Below are 16,619 nucleotides of genomic sequence, written 5' to 3'. Positions count from 1 at the left end.
TTGTTGCTTTTAACAAGTTTCCTCATTTTGAAGTGGTTTCACTTTTTTAAATTAGGTACAAGGTTAGCTAATGCATATATTTTTTATTTTCTACTCCTTGAAGAGTTTAGGATCTACACAGCTTAGACTTAAATTTTAACTGCATTGTGTGAATAGTTTAGAGCTAAGTTAAGCTTTGCCCTTCCTACTCTGGGGTCCTCAATGCACAGCTCTGAAGAAATTCTCACTGGCTTCACATCCCACCCATCTGTAGATAGGGAAAGCCAGCACTTATTGTATGTTCTGAAAGATAAGCAGTCAACTTCTTCCACTTATCTTGGAAGCCAGCTGTGCAGGAGAGGTGGCAACAGCATGTCCCACCCTGTATAAAGAAATCAAGCAAACAACTTTGCAAGTGGATCATTTTTAAAGAAAAGTGAAGGAAGGAGCTATTGCCTACCAGAGCAAGCAGGAGCTAAAGGCTTTCACGGTACGAGGAACTGAACATGGGTCAAGGTAAGCAAAAATCACTTTGGTTAGTCCCAAACATTTGCCAGTTGTCTGTAAGGAAAAACAAGTGTCCCTGTTCCACATTAGTGTTCGTAAGACTTGAGAAAGAGGTGAACTTCTTACAGGGCAGGATCCGGGAAAGTGCTCTAGAGACTGAGGGAGTTCAGTTTGCATGGAGGACTACACAAAATGGGGCAGCGAACAAAGGACAGTATCAGTTCCTAAGACAAGTTTCAGAGAAGCTGTAAGAGGCAGCTAAGGAAGAAATGTGAGAGTTTGGAAGCAAAGGCAAGACAGTTAGCCTTAACGTAGGGAATGGGTGGACAGAGAGGAGGAGAGCTAGTCATCTCTCTGCCTCAGTTTTGAAGTCTTAGGTTTTTAGCCATTTACATGATAGCCAGAACAAACATCCTGCATTACAAAGAATATACAAGGTCAGAGCTGGCTCTGTGAAGCCTGAACTGGTGCAAGGCTATGAACTAGTACAGCTGTAATGGGCTTTGGAAGCCAGACAAGAATCACTCACTGAAAACCACACATGGTAAAATTCATATGGGGAAAAAGAAATGAACCATTAAGTCTAGTGGGACTCCCATAGCACATGAAGAAAGGACAACAGCAATAGGAGAACAAGGGAAGTTAGATGTGAGAGAGACCGACGAAAACTGTGAAGGGCAATAGTTGTGGCTTTAGCGCAGGAGAAATGGCTTTAGATAGGAGAGGAACACTGAATTTTATTTGGTTTTAGATGGAACAAAGGGAGCAGCCTAGGTCAGCAAAGGGAGGTAGGTAACAGGAAACGCCTTATACGGGGCAGCATTTACAATCCACAAGCTTAAGAATCTTAGTCATGAGCTGGGAGCTTGAGAGAAGTGAGGTCAGGATGGTTCCCAAGGCTGAGCAAAACCAGGGTGTTACCTGCTCCTCAGCAAGATGTCTGGAAAGATTAAAAATACCACCAAAACCAGAAGAAAAGTGCAAATATATGACCATGCTACAGCTACTGAATACCAAACTAGGTGCCTAAAACTGTGACAATTTTTTTCTCTCTTCAGCTACTATACAGAAGCATGTATTATGTGCATGATGCATGTGTAGGAGATAGAAGGAGGAAAGGGAAGAGGGGGAGAAGCTCTTCTGTTTCCTGCACCTTTGGAGCTGAGATTGCAAACTGATGTGTTGCAATGAAGGAATAACTGATTTGCTGTGATCCAGCACAGTTCAAGGACCTTACAGTTACTAAGCAGAAAGTCTCAAAGGCGGAGGGGGCGCTGTTGGAGAGGAGAAAAATGTGATCAGCTGTTTATATACCTCAGATTCATTCTGTATTTTCTCACAGGTCTGAGCATCAAAAAATGTGATTTCAAGATCCCATTGAACAACAGTAACCACCACACAGAAGAAATCAGCATTGAAAGGCTTATGGTGAGGCGAGGACAGCCATTCACTATCACTGTGAGCTTCTCAGCTCCAGTACACAGCTACCTGCAGCTGCTGAAGAGGACCTTCCTTGTAGTACAGACAGGTAACATCATTACCATACCTATCAAAGTTTTGGTCCTCCCCCTGCATAACAGAGCTAGTAAAAAAAGTCATCTCCAGAGCTGGACAGAAGTGCCCACATTTAAAAGTGAGGCCAATGAACTGTCATTCATTTAAGGCTGAGTAGAGCCTCCTGCTGCTGGAGCTGCAGAGCCAAAACTAGATCTCTTTCCAGAAGACACACTGCAGCACAATAACCAGTGCAGGGTCACTACTCTGAGATTTGGAAGTACAGAATCTATCCTGGCTTTTGGTTTAGGAACGTTCAAATTCAGCTAGCCTGTTATATTTTCCATTACTGAGCACTTTTTAGGTGAGACCCCTAAGAAGGACAGCAGCTTTCAGCCCCAGATTGCACTACCATAATCTGAGCTGGCTGTGACTTTTGTTAAAAGACACTGGATACCAGAAGCAGCAGGACTGGACCATTCTGGCTGTTCCTGGTTTCTAAAAATCTATGAAATACACATCTCACTTTCAAACATGGAGGCCTGAGTGCAGCACTAACCTTAGGAAGATTCAATTTACTAGGTGTCAAGCTACTAAAGGGTTAAGACTGTCACCAGAAAGAATAACTATGGCTCCAGATATAGACAAGGTCCCTTTAATCTGCATGAGTATCTTGAATAGACACAACTGTATCTTTCTGACCACAGGATCACATCCTTCCAAAGCGGATAGAACCCAAACTGAATTTTCCATCTCCAACCTGGGAGACCAGAATCAGTGGAGTGCCACACTGGAAGAACAAGACCCATGCTTCTGGACCATCTCAGTGAACACACCTGCCAACGCTCCAATTGGCCAGTACACTCTGCTTTTACGTGCCTGCAAGTCTAGCTATCTACTGGGCAATTTCACCCTTCTCTTTAATCCCTGGTGTCAAGGTATGTGGTCAGAACAGAAGCGGAGGCTGGGGTCAGTCACTTCACAAGAACAGCTTTTGCTGCCTCCATGGAGGTCGAGGCTGACCCGTGTGGTGCTCCCCACCATCCCTCCCTGTTCCCACACCACCTCAGGAAGGAGGCAAGGGCTAAAAAAGCTCAAGGCTTCCCACCTCAGCACTTCTGCTTCGTTCCTGGAGTGCTCCACTACCGGAGCTCTTTTCCTCCTTCTAATGTGGCTTGCTTTAGTAGTATGGGTGCACCAAAAGCCAGAGGACCCTCCCGAGATTAGATAAAAGAATTAAAACTGGAAAAGGGAAAGGGAAGTAACACATGAAATGAGGAAGAGATATTCATAAACTCTGACCTCAATAATGGCAGAGATGGGTGGCTGAGGGTCCCCTATGGCGGGGCTGACTCGGGAGAGGGGTCCACTACTCTTCCCGGCACCTGATGGCTGTGGATGCTGCAGATCATGTGGTGGACCAGGACCGACCATGAGCCTGCAGGCGAAGGCTGAGCGCCGAAAGAGCAGGACGTGGGCGAAAGGGGGTGGAGGGGCAAGGTGCCCATCCCTCAGCTCTGACATGGCACAGCAAGAACTCTGACCCCTCTGTCCTGCCCTCCCCTGTAAGCCCCCAGGGTCCTGAAGGCTCTCACTCTTGCTCTTTCTGTTGGTAACATTACATTTATTCTGGCCCACTCAAATCATACCGTAATAAGGAAAAAATGTTTGATAAAGTATTTTCTATAATAAAGATTTTAAGATGAGTCAAGGAAACAATTGGTCTGATTAAGGCCACCATATCCTTCTTCTTAGGATAAGAGAATTCAATGACCAGGAGAGTAAAAGAGCTAGCTAGTACAATAGGGCAGGCCTGGAGGAACTTCTTGTTCAAGAAAACAGAGATAACAATGAAAGTTATCTTTCCTGTTTCATTCAAACTCTGGGGTATTCTTTACCGGGCAGAATCCAGGGAATGAAGTTCCTGGAGTGCAGTGGAGTCTGCTGATAGAAGAGACATGCAAATGCATCCGAGAGCAGAAATGCTTTCTTCCTGATGCTTTTTTCTTTTAATCTAGATGATGAGGTGTTTTTGGCTAATGAGGCACAGCGACAGGAGTACGTTTTAAACCAAGACGGTGTCATCTACTCAGGGACTGAAAATGCCATCCTAGCACAACCCTGGGACTTCAGTCAGGTAAACAAGGGGTCCAATGTCTGTGCTCTCTTGCAGCCACCAGCACAAGCAGAAGTGTGTGTATCTCCTGTGTCTGTAGGATGCTTACTTCCACACCGTGGTTCTGATGAAAGTGAGTGCATTATTGAATGTACTCCCTCCACATCTCTGCTTGGGCCTCTCCTCCACAGCCTGATTACCTAGACTATCAGCAGAAAGGGAGAAATAATCTGCATAGCTACAAAACTTTGCAGGGACTCTAGACAACAAATGTTCAGGCCAAATTCCCAGCATGATGTGTTCTTTTTTCAGTTTGAGAAGGACATTGTGGATATCTGCTTCACACTGCTGGATGTAGGTGAACGGCATCAGCAAGACAAAGATCGCACACAGCGCAAAAGCCCTGTGTACATCTGCCGCACAGTTGCTGCCATGGTAAGGAGAGCAGACAGCAGCCCTGGCTCCAGTGGAGAGACCCGAACACAGAGTGAAAGCTAATCCCAATTTATGCCAACCCACTGTCCCAGACCTGTTCCCTCCCTGCCCATCTCCAGCCCTTCCTCATATTCCTGTTGCAGACAAGTAGTGCTCAGGAGTTTGTTAGCACTGGCAGTACACTTACTGAATAAATCTCACGGGAGACTGTTGCACCTGTTCTGTTCAGCCATGACCTTCATGCTTTGCACAAAAAATCCTTATGTTTCATCTGCCTTGGGAGTAGCTTTATCATACAGAATGAGGTGTACCTACCACAGAGAGGCAGTTTCTTAATTCATCTTTTTCTCATTCCCTGCAGCTGAGCTGTGATGAGTTTAGAGGAATCCTAACAGAATGTGGGACCAAGCAATACCACAATGGAACACCCCCTTCCAAGTGGCTGGGAAGCAGCCCCATTCTCCAGCAGTGGGCTGCAACCCAATGCAAGCCTGTCCATTATGGGCAGTGCTGGGTGTTTGCTGCAGTCATGTGTTCAGGTACAGTGGTGGTTCAAAGACTTTTGTGTTGAACAAAGCCTTATTTAGTAAGTAGAACCTCTAGCATATGCCTAAATTCCTGGATTAACATAGGTCCCAGTAACATAATCTGTAATCTTTAGGTGAGAGGCAACTCCTCAGCATTTTCTCATCAACATTCAGTAACAGCAGCTTTGAGATAAGAGAATATCAGCACACACTATTTGCTGATGCACCTATGATAGCTTACTTCCCAAGGTGGAAATACCTCTTGCAAAATTCAAACAGCAGGCCTGGTTCCATGCCTAACACCACGCACCAAAAAAGGCTCTACATTTGTCAGCAGAGGTACCTTTAAGGCAAGATGCATGACTTATTCACAGCTCTTTCTTTTGCACAGTTCTGAGGTGCCTGGGAATTCCTACCAGGGTGGTCACAGGCTTTACATGGGCTCACAATACTAACAGGAGCCTGAGTGTGGACGAGTATTATGATGACAATGGGAGACTGCTTACACAAGACAAGAATGCCCGTGTCTGGTAAGAAAACATGGCAGGGTCTAAGCAAGAATTCAAGACATCTGTATCTAGAAAGTGGTAGAGGGGAGAAACGAAAGACGTTAACAGCTACAAGGAGGTGGATAGGAGACAGCTCAGCTGAGGTGTTGTCTACATGACCTGTTCTTGAAAAATTGTCACAAGCCAAACTGAAGAGTGCCCTATTACTACAGCCAACAAAGGAGAAATGATAGCCCAGTCTAGCTGGAGAAACTCCACTTGCGTCAAAAGCCATGGACTCTGCTCTCCTCAATACACACTGAGATCTTTCAAAAGGGGATTAATTTGCTGTAGCATCAAGCTGTACCTCAGAGCTCAACTGCTTGTTATGTACACGTGATGTTGTCTCTTGCAGGACCTTCCATGTTTGGAACGAATGCTGGATGGCTCGAGCAGACTTGCTACCAAAGTACAGTGGGTGGCAGGCACTAGATGCCACCTGCCAGGAAAAAAGCAAAGGTAAGATACCAGAGACAGACCTGTGGGGATAGAAGGGGGAGTGGACTGGGGAGCAAATAAAGCAGTTCAATACTCTTCCCTTCCCCAGCTTCCAGTGGAAGGATGCTAAAGGACAGGAACTTGCCTTGGTAACTTTAGACACAAAATCATTATTTATCTGTTTGGTTTGTGCAGCCTGTTTAGCTCTAAAAACTCTTCATCATAGTAATGCTCCCTAATGCCCATCCCCAGTACAGGTCTAAACCAGTCATGGGTCTGATGGTAAAGCATCTGAATCTTAACTGGGCCGTATTTTCTCTTCAGGTCCATCCTTTTGTGGGCCAGCCCCTGTTCAAGCCATCAAGGAAGGGGACACAAAAGTTGATTATGATGTCTGCTACTTCTTTGCTGCCATCAATGCCAAGTGCCAGGTCTGGATACAAAATGCAGATGACACACTCAAGCCAGCTCTTGGTGGCACAAAGTATACTGGCAACAACATTAGCACCAAGAGTATAGGCAGTGAACGCTGTGAGGATATCACACAGAACTACAAGTATCCTGAAGGTATGGAGCAGTACTGTGCCATAGCTACAACTATAGTTACTCTGGCAGGTGTTAGCACCAAGGTACTTTAAAAATCATGACAAATCTTTGACAAGTAGACTTTTAGGTACATCCAATGAATGTCCTGTCAGCTGAAATGCTCAAACTGCTCCAACCAGAAGCACAACAGGTTCTCTCTCTATGCTCTTAAAAACAGTCATCTACAGTACTGTCAGGATAATTCAATAACATCCTTCTGCATGTACTGCTTCACACTAATAAATAGGAAATCACACTAAAATATGTGCTCCCTTTTTTTTGACAGGTTCTCTTCAGGAAAAAGCAGCACTTGGCAAAGCCTACAAAAATATAAAGAACCTTGAGACAACCAGCAGCAGTGAAAAACAGTCTAGTTACATTCCTGCTGCCCCTGAAGAGCCAGTTAACCTTTTCATCCACCTCAGGCTAAAGAGTTCTTTGCTACTGGGACAAGATGTTGCACTTTCAATTGAAGTGTTTAACTACAGTGGTGGAGACAAGGCCATTCACCTGGTTGTTGGGGCCCAGTCTCTACATTATTATGGTGTGCCTATTACCCAACTTTGGAAGGAAGAGTTTCATTTTATCCTCAAAAGTAATGAAGGTAAGGATTCTACCAGCTGCAAGTCTAAAAAAGCCTTTCTAAGTCTTCTCACTTCAGGAAAAATGCACTTAGCCTTAAGTTTTACAAAAGGTTGGCCAAGTAGTTTGATTACATGTGGTTTAAAGAAATCAGTTTGGCAACATCACCTTAAGAGGTTCTGAATCTGCCAATCCAGTTTGGAGTACTTAAACTTTTGAATGGTGCAGCTTTTAGTAAAATGTTAGGCACTAAACACTCCTAGGTGCCGTGCAGGCCAAGACTAGACTGTACTTCTCATCTGCATTGTCATCTCTGCTTCACTGCTCTGTATTCCAGCTAACAACATGCAGGTCTTAGTGCCTTCCTCACAGTACAGAAAGGAGTTGGGAGAGAACTATCTGCTTAGACTGACTGCTACGCTGAGAGACAAGGACTCCTTCTACACATACTTGGCACAGGAAGAGATCAGCGTTTGTGACTCACCTCTCACTATTGAGGTTTGATGGGTCTATGGTTCTGTTACTGCAGTGGTGAAAAAGCAGCTTTCATAGTCATGAGCAGCAAAACAATTTTGCTGGGTTGCGTGGCTCTCATGCCTTCTGTCAAAGCACAGAGACATTAGTTTGGCAAAGGTTGAGTTGTGCCACTGTTGCATACAGTACTCCCACTTCTACTCTGTCTATGTGCAAGCGTAAGGCAATCCCAGTATCTCCTAACTCACTCACCAGCCTCACGAGAATCAGAGACTGCAGGGGGAAACTACAGCAAAATACTGTAGCTGAGAAGAAAGTAAGCTGGACTTTGGTCTTCCGGTTTACTGGAAGCTCAGACTGAGACTTGTGACACCAAAGCATCATTAATCTCCCTTCAGTCATAGAATCTCTTTCCTACTCTTAGTTTCAGGTCATTTCCTTCTTTCAACAGTTTCCAGAAACCGTGGTACAGTATCAGCCAAGCACAGCAAAGATCAGCCTCCTGAACCCTCTCACAGACCCCCTGGAGAAGTGTGTGATAGTGGTTGCAGGGCGAGGACTCATTTACAGACAAAGAAAGTACAGGTAAGTGCACACAGATCGATCTAAGAATGGCAAATGGAAAAACAGACACAACAGCTAGAGAAACCCTTGCACAGGAAAGGCTGTCTCCAAAATTAAATGGGCAACAACATGGCAGGAAGAGACTGCTACAGCATGAAAGCCCCAGGCATCCCGTCCTTTATTTACAGATCATAGATTTCCACACTGGAAAGGAGAAAAGCAGATAATAAAACTTTCAACAGATGTGTAATACATAAACTGAAGGCAGTATTACATTTGTGAAAGCTCCAACCCCAAATGCATAGACAGTAGAAAAACCCATCACAACAAAAAGGGTAACACGAGAAGTACCACAAGACCTAGGCAGAAATGCACAATAAATGAAATAACAATTACAGGTCACTATGAAATTAAGACATTAATTGCTGTTGCAAAATCAACTGCTTTATAGCCAGCCTGTAAGCAGCGTAAAACTATACTGTTTGTGACCTATCTTGCCACCCATCACCTACTGCCAGTGATTCAGACAGTCTGGGTACAATTTTAACAGGGTCTTCCCCTTCCCTACTGAAGAACCAGAAAAACCTGACTAAGCCAAGTGGCATCCAAAAATTCATGCTCTCCTTCACATGAAAAAACACTCCATAGGTCCCTTAAGAAGCTGCATTAAGACAAAGTAACCTTAGATGCTTCCATAGGGAGGCCAACTCTCCTGTCATATCTCAATCCCAAATTACTGTCAGATCACATTCCATTGTGGTAGTTTAGATAACTGCTAGCATTCTGGTTTGGGTCAGTTCGGGTTTTCTTCTTTCCTTCTTTTGGCACCACACTTGTGGCTAGCAAAAGTATCTTCTTGGCCCTGGGAACTAGAAACAGAGCTGCACACCCTGCTTAATCTCTTGTCTTTCAGGCTGGGCTCTGTGCAACCTAAAAGCATTAAAGAGCTGCAAATCCCATTCACCCCCACCCAAGCAGGGCCCAGAAGACTCACTGCACATCTTACCTGCCTTCAACTCCAGAACCTGAAGAGCTACAAAACTGTCGACATTGCAGCTGCCTGATGCTCAGCTTAGAACACGCCCTGCTGTCCTGTTTACAAAAGAGTGGTCGTGATCCATGAGCTTAGGCAAGCATAGATATTAACAGTTTAATAAAGTTTAATTAATTAAAACCATGTCTGACTTCCTTTGTACAAACTCAGCTTTCTCCCATCTGTCACTATGCCCACTCTTCAGCTTTATAAGCTTAACTTTATCGTGATGAAAATGGCTTCAATGTTCAAGCAGATGCTACATTTGTCACCACACATACGTGCTGAACCCACCACTGCTTAGTATTTTCCCCTACCCATGGCAAAAAAAGTATATCCTAGAATATTAAAGTGATGAAAATTGTAATATTTCTCTAGAGATACAGTCTTATTCCACTACAGATCCCTGGTAAAGCAGCAAACATTTCTTACTGCTTTCTGAGAATACTTCAGTCTTATCTAAGGTTAGGCAGGAAATAGCAGCATTGCTGTGAATTTTATAACAGTTCATCAGCTGCTTGCAAAAGAATTAAGGCTTTTTCCTTCTGTATGTATACTCTACCAACTGAAAACATAAAGCCACTCAAGCAAATCTAGCAATATTTTATTGTTCTTTGAACCCCATAGTAGTTGTCATGTCTGCAGAATGGGGCATGTTCACAGCATTAAAATGCAGCACTGCACCATCCCCGAAATCCAAGTGAAATAACACCTTCTGGAATGGCAAAGAGCAGCTTCCCAGTGGAAAACTGCTGTTACCAAGTGGCAGTAAAGTTCTCTCCAAAGAACAGTGTTCTCACCATTCTCCCAGTAGCTGGAGAACAGAGAGAATCACTGAACAGGTATATGCCAGAGACAGTGGCAGCAACACATGTAGACATGGAAGAACTAAATTTGATGCTGTGTGAAGTTCTTGATTTTGTTCATGTTGTGATCTACTGCACCAGTTAGAAACTGCACCCAGCCTTCCTCTGATGGTGGACATACATGGCTTGCCCTGCAAAAGTGGAAGGAATTCATTAGGAAAGCCTCTTGAGTGTCTTACACCTATGCATCCAGACAACACTGTGAAGTGCTGAATTACCACAGGACTGCTACAGCCCCAGACTGTCCTCAGCAAGGAAGGACTTACATCTGTATCTCTAGTCCCAAACTTGAATGTATTTGTCTGTGTCTTCATCCCTACTATCCTTTTCTTATTCTTGTCCCTTTGTGAGTGGATAAGATCATAATTATTCCAAAATGCAGCATTTACTGTTTAGAATTGAGTCATCTTTGACAAAAGGGAGAATGATACCAACCCTCATAGCAGGAAACACACACATCCCTATAAAACGGTAAATGATACTCACTTTGTAATCTCTAAGACTTTCTTTAACACCGAGGCCAATTTAGCAGCCTAGAAAGAAACAGGGAAAGAAAAGGGAAATAAAGGGAGCCAATCATGGAAAGCAGGTGGTGAGCAGCAGTGGAAAATAAAAGGGGGTGCAGGAATGCTTAATACAACCAAGAATGAGCAGAACTGCCGTACATCCTGATGCAGAAGGAAGCTAGCTATCACCACCGTGATGGTAGTATCTCTCAATCTACCACTGGCTGGGACAGGTGAAAATAAAGACAGGCTGCTTTCTAAAGCATACGATAAAATGTTTGTTTTGTGGTTTGTTCTTTTTTTTTATTTATAAAAGTAAGCCTATTAGAAACACGCAACTCCAACTAAGGCATGAAATTGAAAATGGTCAGGCAGAAATGACTGACCATAATGCAATTGGTATTAAGCAGCACCTTCTCTTTTACCCCAAAACATCAAACTTCTGACTAAAGGCATGGAACCAGAATTAAGAATAAAAATCTCAGATCAGAGAAGATGCATATTTAATTTATGATGCAAGGGACTCCTGCAAGTTATCTCATGAAGCCTCCTCCTCAAAGCAAGGCCTACCTGCCTACCTCAGATTCAGTCAGGTTGCTCAGAGCCTTGCCCAACTGAATTTTGAGTAATGCCAAAGATGAGAATTTACTGCTTCTCTGAGCAGCTTGTTTCAGTACTTAACTATGCCCATTGTGAGAATTTTTAATTTTTCTTTTTAATTTAGATAACTCTATTCGACCAAGTCTACATTACTCAAGGAAGGAAACAGACATGCAGCACATCAGCAGCCTCAGATCTCACTTTCCTGAGGTAGTCACTGGATAGATCTATGGATTACAGTTCAGAGCGAAAACACAAGTGGCCATGCTGTTCCCTGAAGAAGTAAAGATAAGACATGCACTTCCACCCGAAGGAAGCTATGTGTGGAAGAACAAGAGGGGACTCTTCATCCCTAAGAACTTGCTACTGAGACAGTCACTAACACCAACCTCTCCCTGACAGTCAGATATCCTTTCCAATTTGATTTCCACCCCTTCTCTACAGCCAAGTGAGCAGACCCACATGCAGGCTGTGGATACTTACATTGAGTCGCACAGCTAGCTGGTTCATAGGTGGATACATGCTCAGTGCAAGCTCATCAACACTAGAACAGAAGAGGAAATCAATGGGAGAAAGGTTCTTATAGCACAATGCATGAATCCTCGTCACATCCTGTGCCCACCCAGAATGTAAGTCAGCAATGTCAGTGCATGACAAGGAGACAGTGTCAGCCATGCTCCTGGGATGTCTCATTGCCTTCTCTGTGTGCCACTCTCACCTTAGAATGACACAGCTCCACCCCAAGCCACAACATATGTCTTTCCCCCACACCTGCTTCCACCACCTGATCACAGCTTCAGTATCCTAAAGGTTTTCCTCATCCACTTTCTAGACCTCAAGACAGGGACTACTCTAGAGAAAAAAGGGCATGGAGAGAGGCCTGCTTACCTTGGGCTGATCTCATTAGCAATATCTGCAACATCATCCAGCTGAGCAATCTGCTCTGGAGAATCAGCTTTGCCATAAGCCTTCACTACACTCAACACCTTCTTCAGACAAGCTTTAGAAGCCTTCATTAATCCCATGCAGGAGTTAAGCAGCTTCCGGTCAGCTTCTGACCAGTATGTATCTCTGTTGCCCCGGAAGCCCAGCTCTTCATCTTCCATGATGTCGCTGTAAGGGTCTTGCCCTTCCACCAGAGCCTGAAAACCCAGAGCCTGACATCAGTTCCAACAATACCCAAAAGGAAAGGGAAAAAATAATCCAGACAGTGTACACATAATTTATGGAGGAATCTCTCTCCAGTCAGCATCTCAGTTGCCAGATTCTGATAATCCTGCCAGGACTGGATTAGAAAAACAAACCCCCCATTTCAATTCAACAGAGCAAACAAAAATCTCGGCAAATAGTGCCATTTTTACATCAACCTAAACTGCCCTACCACACCACCCCACAATTCAGGACATAGTTTTATGGAAACCATGTATAAAGTAAACCACATTTATGTTAAAAACTCCTTAAGACTCAGGCACAATACAATAATCTAGCTCACATAAAAAAAAATTTCAGTCAAAAGCCTGTATATGAAACAACCTCTGAGCTGCATAACTGAACCATCAGTGCAGGTTCCTCGAAGACTTAAGGGCTTCCTTACATGTTCCATCTCCTCCAGAGCATCTTTGACCACACCTAGACATGCAGTCAGAGTTGACACAACTGCTGCCTGGTTATCTGTAAAAGCAAAAGGATGAAAACTGTGGCACTGCACTGAATCAAATAATATCACATTCACCTTGATTTTTAATCATTAGATCTTGAGATTGCAGAACCAAACTTTCTGCAGAGCTCAGAGCTGCACTGTTGACACGCTTGGCTTCTAAGTTTGTACATTACAAAAACAGACAGGTTCAGACAGTTTTGCAGAATGACCAAGCCTTCATTGCACTAGCTAAAATGCACCTTACAAGGGCTATTGATACCCCAAGACATGTCCTAGTTCTGTTGTTCTGCATGTACAATACGTACCTCGTGGCAGGTTGGACACTTGCTCACATGCCTCCCACACACCACCAGTTGATGTAAGTTGCTCCTGAGACAAGCTGAAACGAAACAAAATCACAAAAGACCAAATACCACCACTCTGTTAGACTGTGGGTTTATTTTCTGCACCAAAGACAATCCAAGCTAGTAGAATCTCTGCTGGGAAGATGTCACCAACAGCTTGTCACTAGTACTTCATGTCTGTAAAGCAAGAAGTGCTGGCTCGTACTTATATAATTATCTGTTGCAACAAGAAGCAGGAGCCTCTTACAAAGGCCTCCAAACATGCTTAGGCATATTACTTATCTTTCAGAACCCATGGAAATCAGAAGTCTATATTAGAGATTGCTGAATTCTGCCTAAGGACAGTGGCATGTATCTGTAAAGAGGAAGTGGTCCACTGGAGTCCTATAACTACCTTTATAAAGCTGTGCAATCATTGTGCTTGATAGTTCACAGCAAAGAGGAAAACCTACCAAACTGCAAATACTATCCAGCACGTTGATACTGCTTCCAGCATCTTTCCTTGGTAGAGATAGGATGAAAGTAATTCTCCATGTTGTCTGACTTGGTCATGGAACAAGTGGGTACTTTCAGGGCCTTCAGTGTACTCCACCCTCCTAGAAGGTGGGGCTAAGTACAAGGTCAGCTCTTTGCTGACAAGAGGTACTGTGAAGAAAGCTGGGTGTGGGAGGTGTCGCTACCCATGCAGGGCATAAGAATTAAATCATCTTTAAGGTCCCTTCCAACCCCAACCATTCTATGATTCTAAGTGAGCACCAGCCCTTCCGTACCCTAAGAGGTGTTTTTAGCCTGACATTCTACCACTGGGCCTTCTTCGTGCAACAGCTGTGTCTGCACGCAGTCTCATATGCCCCTGATTCTGACCTGGATCCTGACCCACTGATTTGACCTTCCTGCCTTTACTTGAGACCCAAACTCATTGCAATGGATATGCTGAGCAATTGCTGGATGGTGTCCAATGCTGGTTACTCTCTAGTCCTGACCCTATACTGACTTGTTGGCTAGACTTTCCAGTCCGACCTCATCACTATGGGCTTGCCTGACGATATGAAGTGAACCTTGGTCCCCTCACCAGCACTGCTCTGATCAACTCTGGTACAGGGGGACAGGACCCTTGCAGATGAGGCCACTGCCTCTTCCTGAATCATAACAAGGCTCTGCTTCTGCCTGCCTCCTTACCTTAGGAAAAGCTCTGCCCTTGCTGCTTCCTAACAAGTATACCTATAACTTTGTCTTCCTTTTTTTTCTGGAAAATTACTACCTCTCCAATGGAGCACTGAGAATTGTTTCTGTGAGTTGGATCATTCCTTCCACTACTTCAGTGGTAGCATCTCGTACCATCTTCCGAAGAGTAGTACCTGGTTGAGATTGAGAAAAATCAAGAAAGTTGCCACTACGTCAACACGGACAGAAAGCAACTGCTGAAGACAACACACAGACTGCTCCGATTGTGTGCACAGGCCATAAATGAAGTTACAACTGTTCTGAAAGAAACAATATGTTTCCCAGTTCCACAATTACTTTGGGCAAGGATCTGAGTGTTTTATAAATATGAATGCTCTATCAGATCCTATGTTACCACTGTTTCACAGATGGAAATTTGCAGTAGACAGTAAGCAGTTCACTCATAAACATGTTGCAAGCCTATGGGACAGCTGATAATGGGACTAACTGCTCCTGATAACTTACTCTCCTGCAGATACAAGATAACATATTAAGCTCTAAAATACTGGGTTTCTTTACACAGTGGCAAAAAAACACCACTGCATTTATTGATAACTGCTCTGCTGTCACTATCTCACCTTGGCCCTTGGGGAGCCAGTAGTACACTGTGGCAACTGCAAGAATGGCATTTTGGACATCTTCACTCAGTTTCTGGCAGTCCTGAAAATTGAGATGTGAATGGATTAACCATGGGTAGCCCATGGCTGCATTGCATTTAAAATCTCACAATCACTTATACTCAGATTGTTTTAAGAAAAGGGAAGCATAGTAAGTGCCATCTTGCTTGAGAAACAAACAGCACAAAAAGGTACCGTAAGCAAGCTGTGTACACTATAAGCCATCCTTGTGTGGTAGAAGAGTATCTTAGATCGTTATTCTGAACTGGAGATTTTTTTTTTTTTTCCCTCCAAACAGAGGTGTGACAAACTTCTCTCAAACAACAGCAGAAAGTGCTGTGCATTCTTTGCTGGATCTAAGGTCTGTACTGCTCGATACCCTGCCTCTATCAGCAACCAGCTGTTAAAGACAGCAGTGTAAGATATCAGTTCTCTGGGCAGTTCTTGAACTGGATTAATACACCCTGTGATGCAAAGCCCCTACTGATATCCCTTGTTGGCACTGAAACAGTTGGCTTTTAGTCAACTCAATAAAGAGATGCCTGAAACTTGTCAAACACACTGTAATTTCAGTCTGCAGGGGCTTTCCCTCACCTCTGCAGAAGTCAGTGGAGGCCTTGAGAATGCCAGACTCAGCTTTGTAGCTTCCTGTGAAGTTACTTTGAATGTCTGACCTAAAAAGGATTTAATGGAAACAAAAGAATCAAAAGTAACTTGAGAAAAAGACAGAAGAACAGAGAAGCTGGATAAGACATATCTCTGATACTACCTTGCCCTATCTGATTGCCATCTGATTGCTATTTCTTCCTTCCAATAAATTAAAAAAAAAAAAACGCAAACAGATTAAAAATTCCATAGTGCATTTGAGCCTTGCTTGTTGTATGTGTGCTTTGTGTACTTTTTTTTTCATTTAGCTGGTGCTGACGTCTACAACCCTACTGTGTGTCCTGGTCCACGTCATCTTCACCGGGATGGGCTCTCAGGCTTTAAAAACCTCGATGTGACAGTTCCTCCGACACCGGCCGCTGCTTTACCAGCGCCAACATCCCGACGGCCCCCCGAGCCGGAGCGCTGCCGCGCCCTGGCACCACGGACGGCCGCCCAAAGCGCCCGCCCCTGGCCCAACCGGCACCTCCAGCGCAGCCCAACCCCGTTCGGACCCCGCACCCCACCCCTACCTAGTGCGTCCCAGAAGCGCGGCAGCTCGAACGCCTCGCGGCCCTCGCCCGGTTCGCCCTCTGTAACGGCAGAGAGAGAGCTCAGCCAGCGGAGACCTGACCTGGCTTGGCTTGGCTTGGCCTGGCCTGGCCTGGCCTGGCCTGGCCCGGCCCCCGCCTCCCACTCGGACTCAGACCCGGCCCCCACCTCGGACCCGCGCCAGTACTGCCCGCAACGCCTGACGCAGCTCCCGCAGCGGCTCCCGCGCCTCCATGGGTGCGGTCGCGGCCACCGCCCTCTCGGTGTAGGTCACATCCGCTTCCGGGGAACGGCAGCCATGAGGCTGGCCCCTCCCGTACCCT

The 16,619-nt window shown here is 44.8% G+C and overlaps 2 protein-coding genes across 6 annotated transcripts; one reads left to right on the top strand and one right to left on the bottom strand.

Moving 5' to 3' along the window:
• Window positions 1–120: 120 nt before the first annotated feature.
• On the top strand, window positions 121–9,844 carry LOC103532047 (erythrocyte membrane protein band 4.2). 4 transcript variants are annotated; one of them, XM_030463400.1, is made up of 13 exons: window positions 123–495; window positions 1,829–2,014; window positions 2,688–2,918; window positions 3,999–4,117; window positions 4,409–4,531; window positions 4,893–5,070; window positions 5,450–5,588; window positions 5,962–6,065; window positions 6,369–6,611; window positions 6,916–7,233; window positions 7,549–7,709; window positions 8,110–8,270; window positions 9,163–9,844. In XM_030463400.1, the coding sequence occupies exons 1-13, from the start codon at window positions 486–488 to the stop codon at window positions 9,311–9,313; spliced, it is 2,124 nt and encodes a 707-aa protein (XP_030319260.1). In that variant the 5' UTR covers window positions 123–485; the 3' UTR covers window positions 9,314–9,844. The 4 variants fall into 4 exon arrangements, 3 of the variants coding, with proteins under 3 accessions (XP_030319261.1, XP_030319260.1, XP_008495973.2); XM_008497751.2 differs by having other exon boundaries at window positions 124–495; window positions 8,137–8,270; XR_003988440.1 differs by lacking the exon at window positions 9,163–9,844 and having other exon boundaries at window positions 121–495; window positions 7,549–8,001; window positions 8,137–8,177.
• A 24-nt stretch (window positions 9,845–9,868) lies between these two features.
• On the bottom strand, window positions 9,869–16,553 carry CCNDBP1 (cyclin D1 binding protein 1). Of its 2 annotated transcripts, XM_030463402.1 has the most exons (11): window positions 16,465–16,553; window positions 16,278–16,337; window positions 15,694–15,773; window positions 15,061–15,142; window positions 14,520–14,616; window positions 13,220–13,293; window positions 12,849–12,925; window positions 12,143–12,396; window positions 11,738–11,798; window positions 10,635–10,681; window positions 9,869–10,279 (listed from the first exon to the last, which is right to left on the bottom strand). In XM_030463402.1, exons 1-11 carry the CDS (start codon window positions 16,529–16,531, stop codon window positions 10,171–10,173), a joined length of 1,008 nt encoding a protein of 335 aa, XP_030319262.1. In that variant the 5' UTR covers window positions 16,532–16,553; the 3' UTR covers window positions 9,869–10,170. The 2 variants fall into 2 exon arrangements, with proteins under 2 accessions (XP_030319262.1, XP_030319263.1); XM_030463403.1 differs by lacking the exon at window positions 16,278–16,337 and having other exon boundaries at window positions 16,465–16,543.
• Between the last annotated feature and the right edge of the window lie 66 nt (window positions 16,554–16,619).

The sequence above is a fragment of the Calypte anna genome, chromosome 20, assembly GCF_003957555.1.
Source record: "Calypte anna isolate BGI_N300 chromosome 20, bCalAnn1_v1.p, whole genome shotgun sequence".
NCBI classification, from domain to species: Eukaryota; Metazoa; Chordata; class Aves; order Apodiformes; family Trochilidae; genus Calypte; species Calypte anna.
This window is presented reverse-complemented; position numbering and strand designations above follow the sequence as displayed.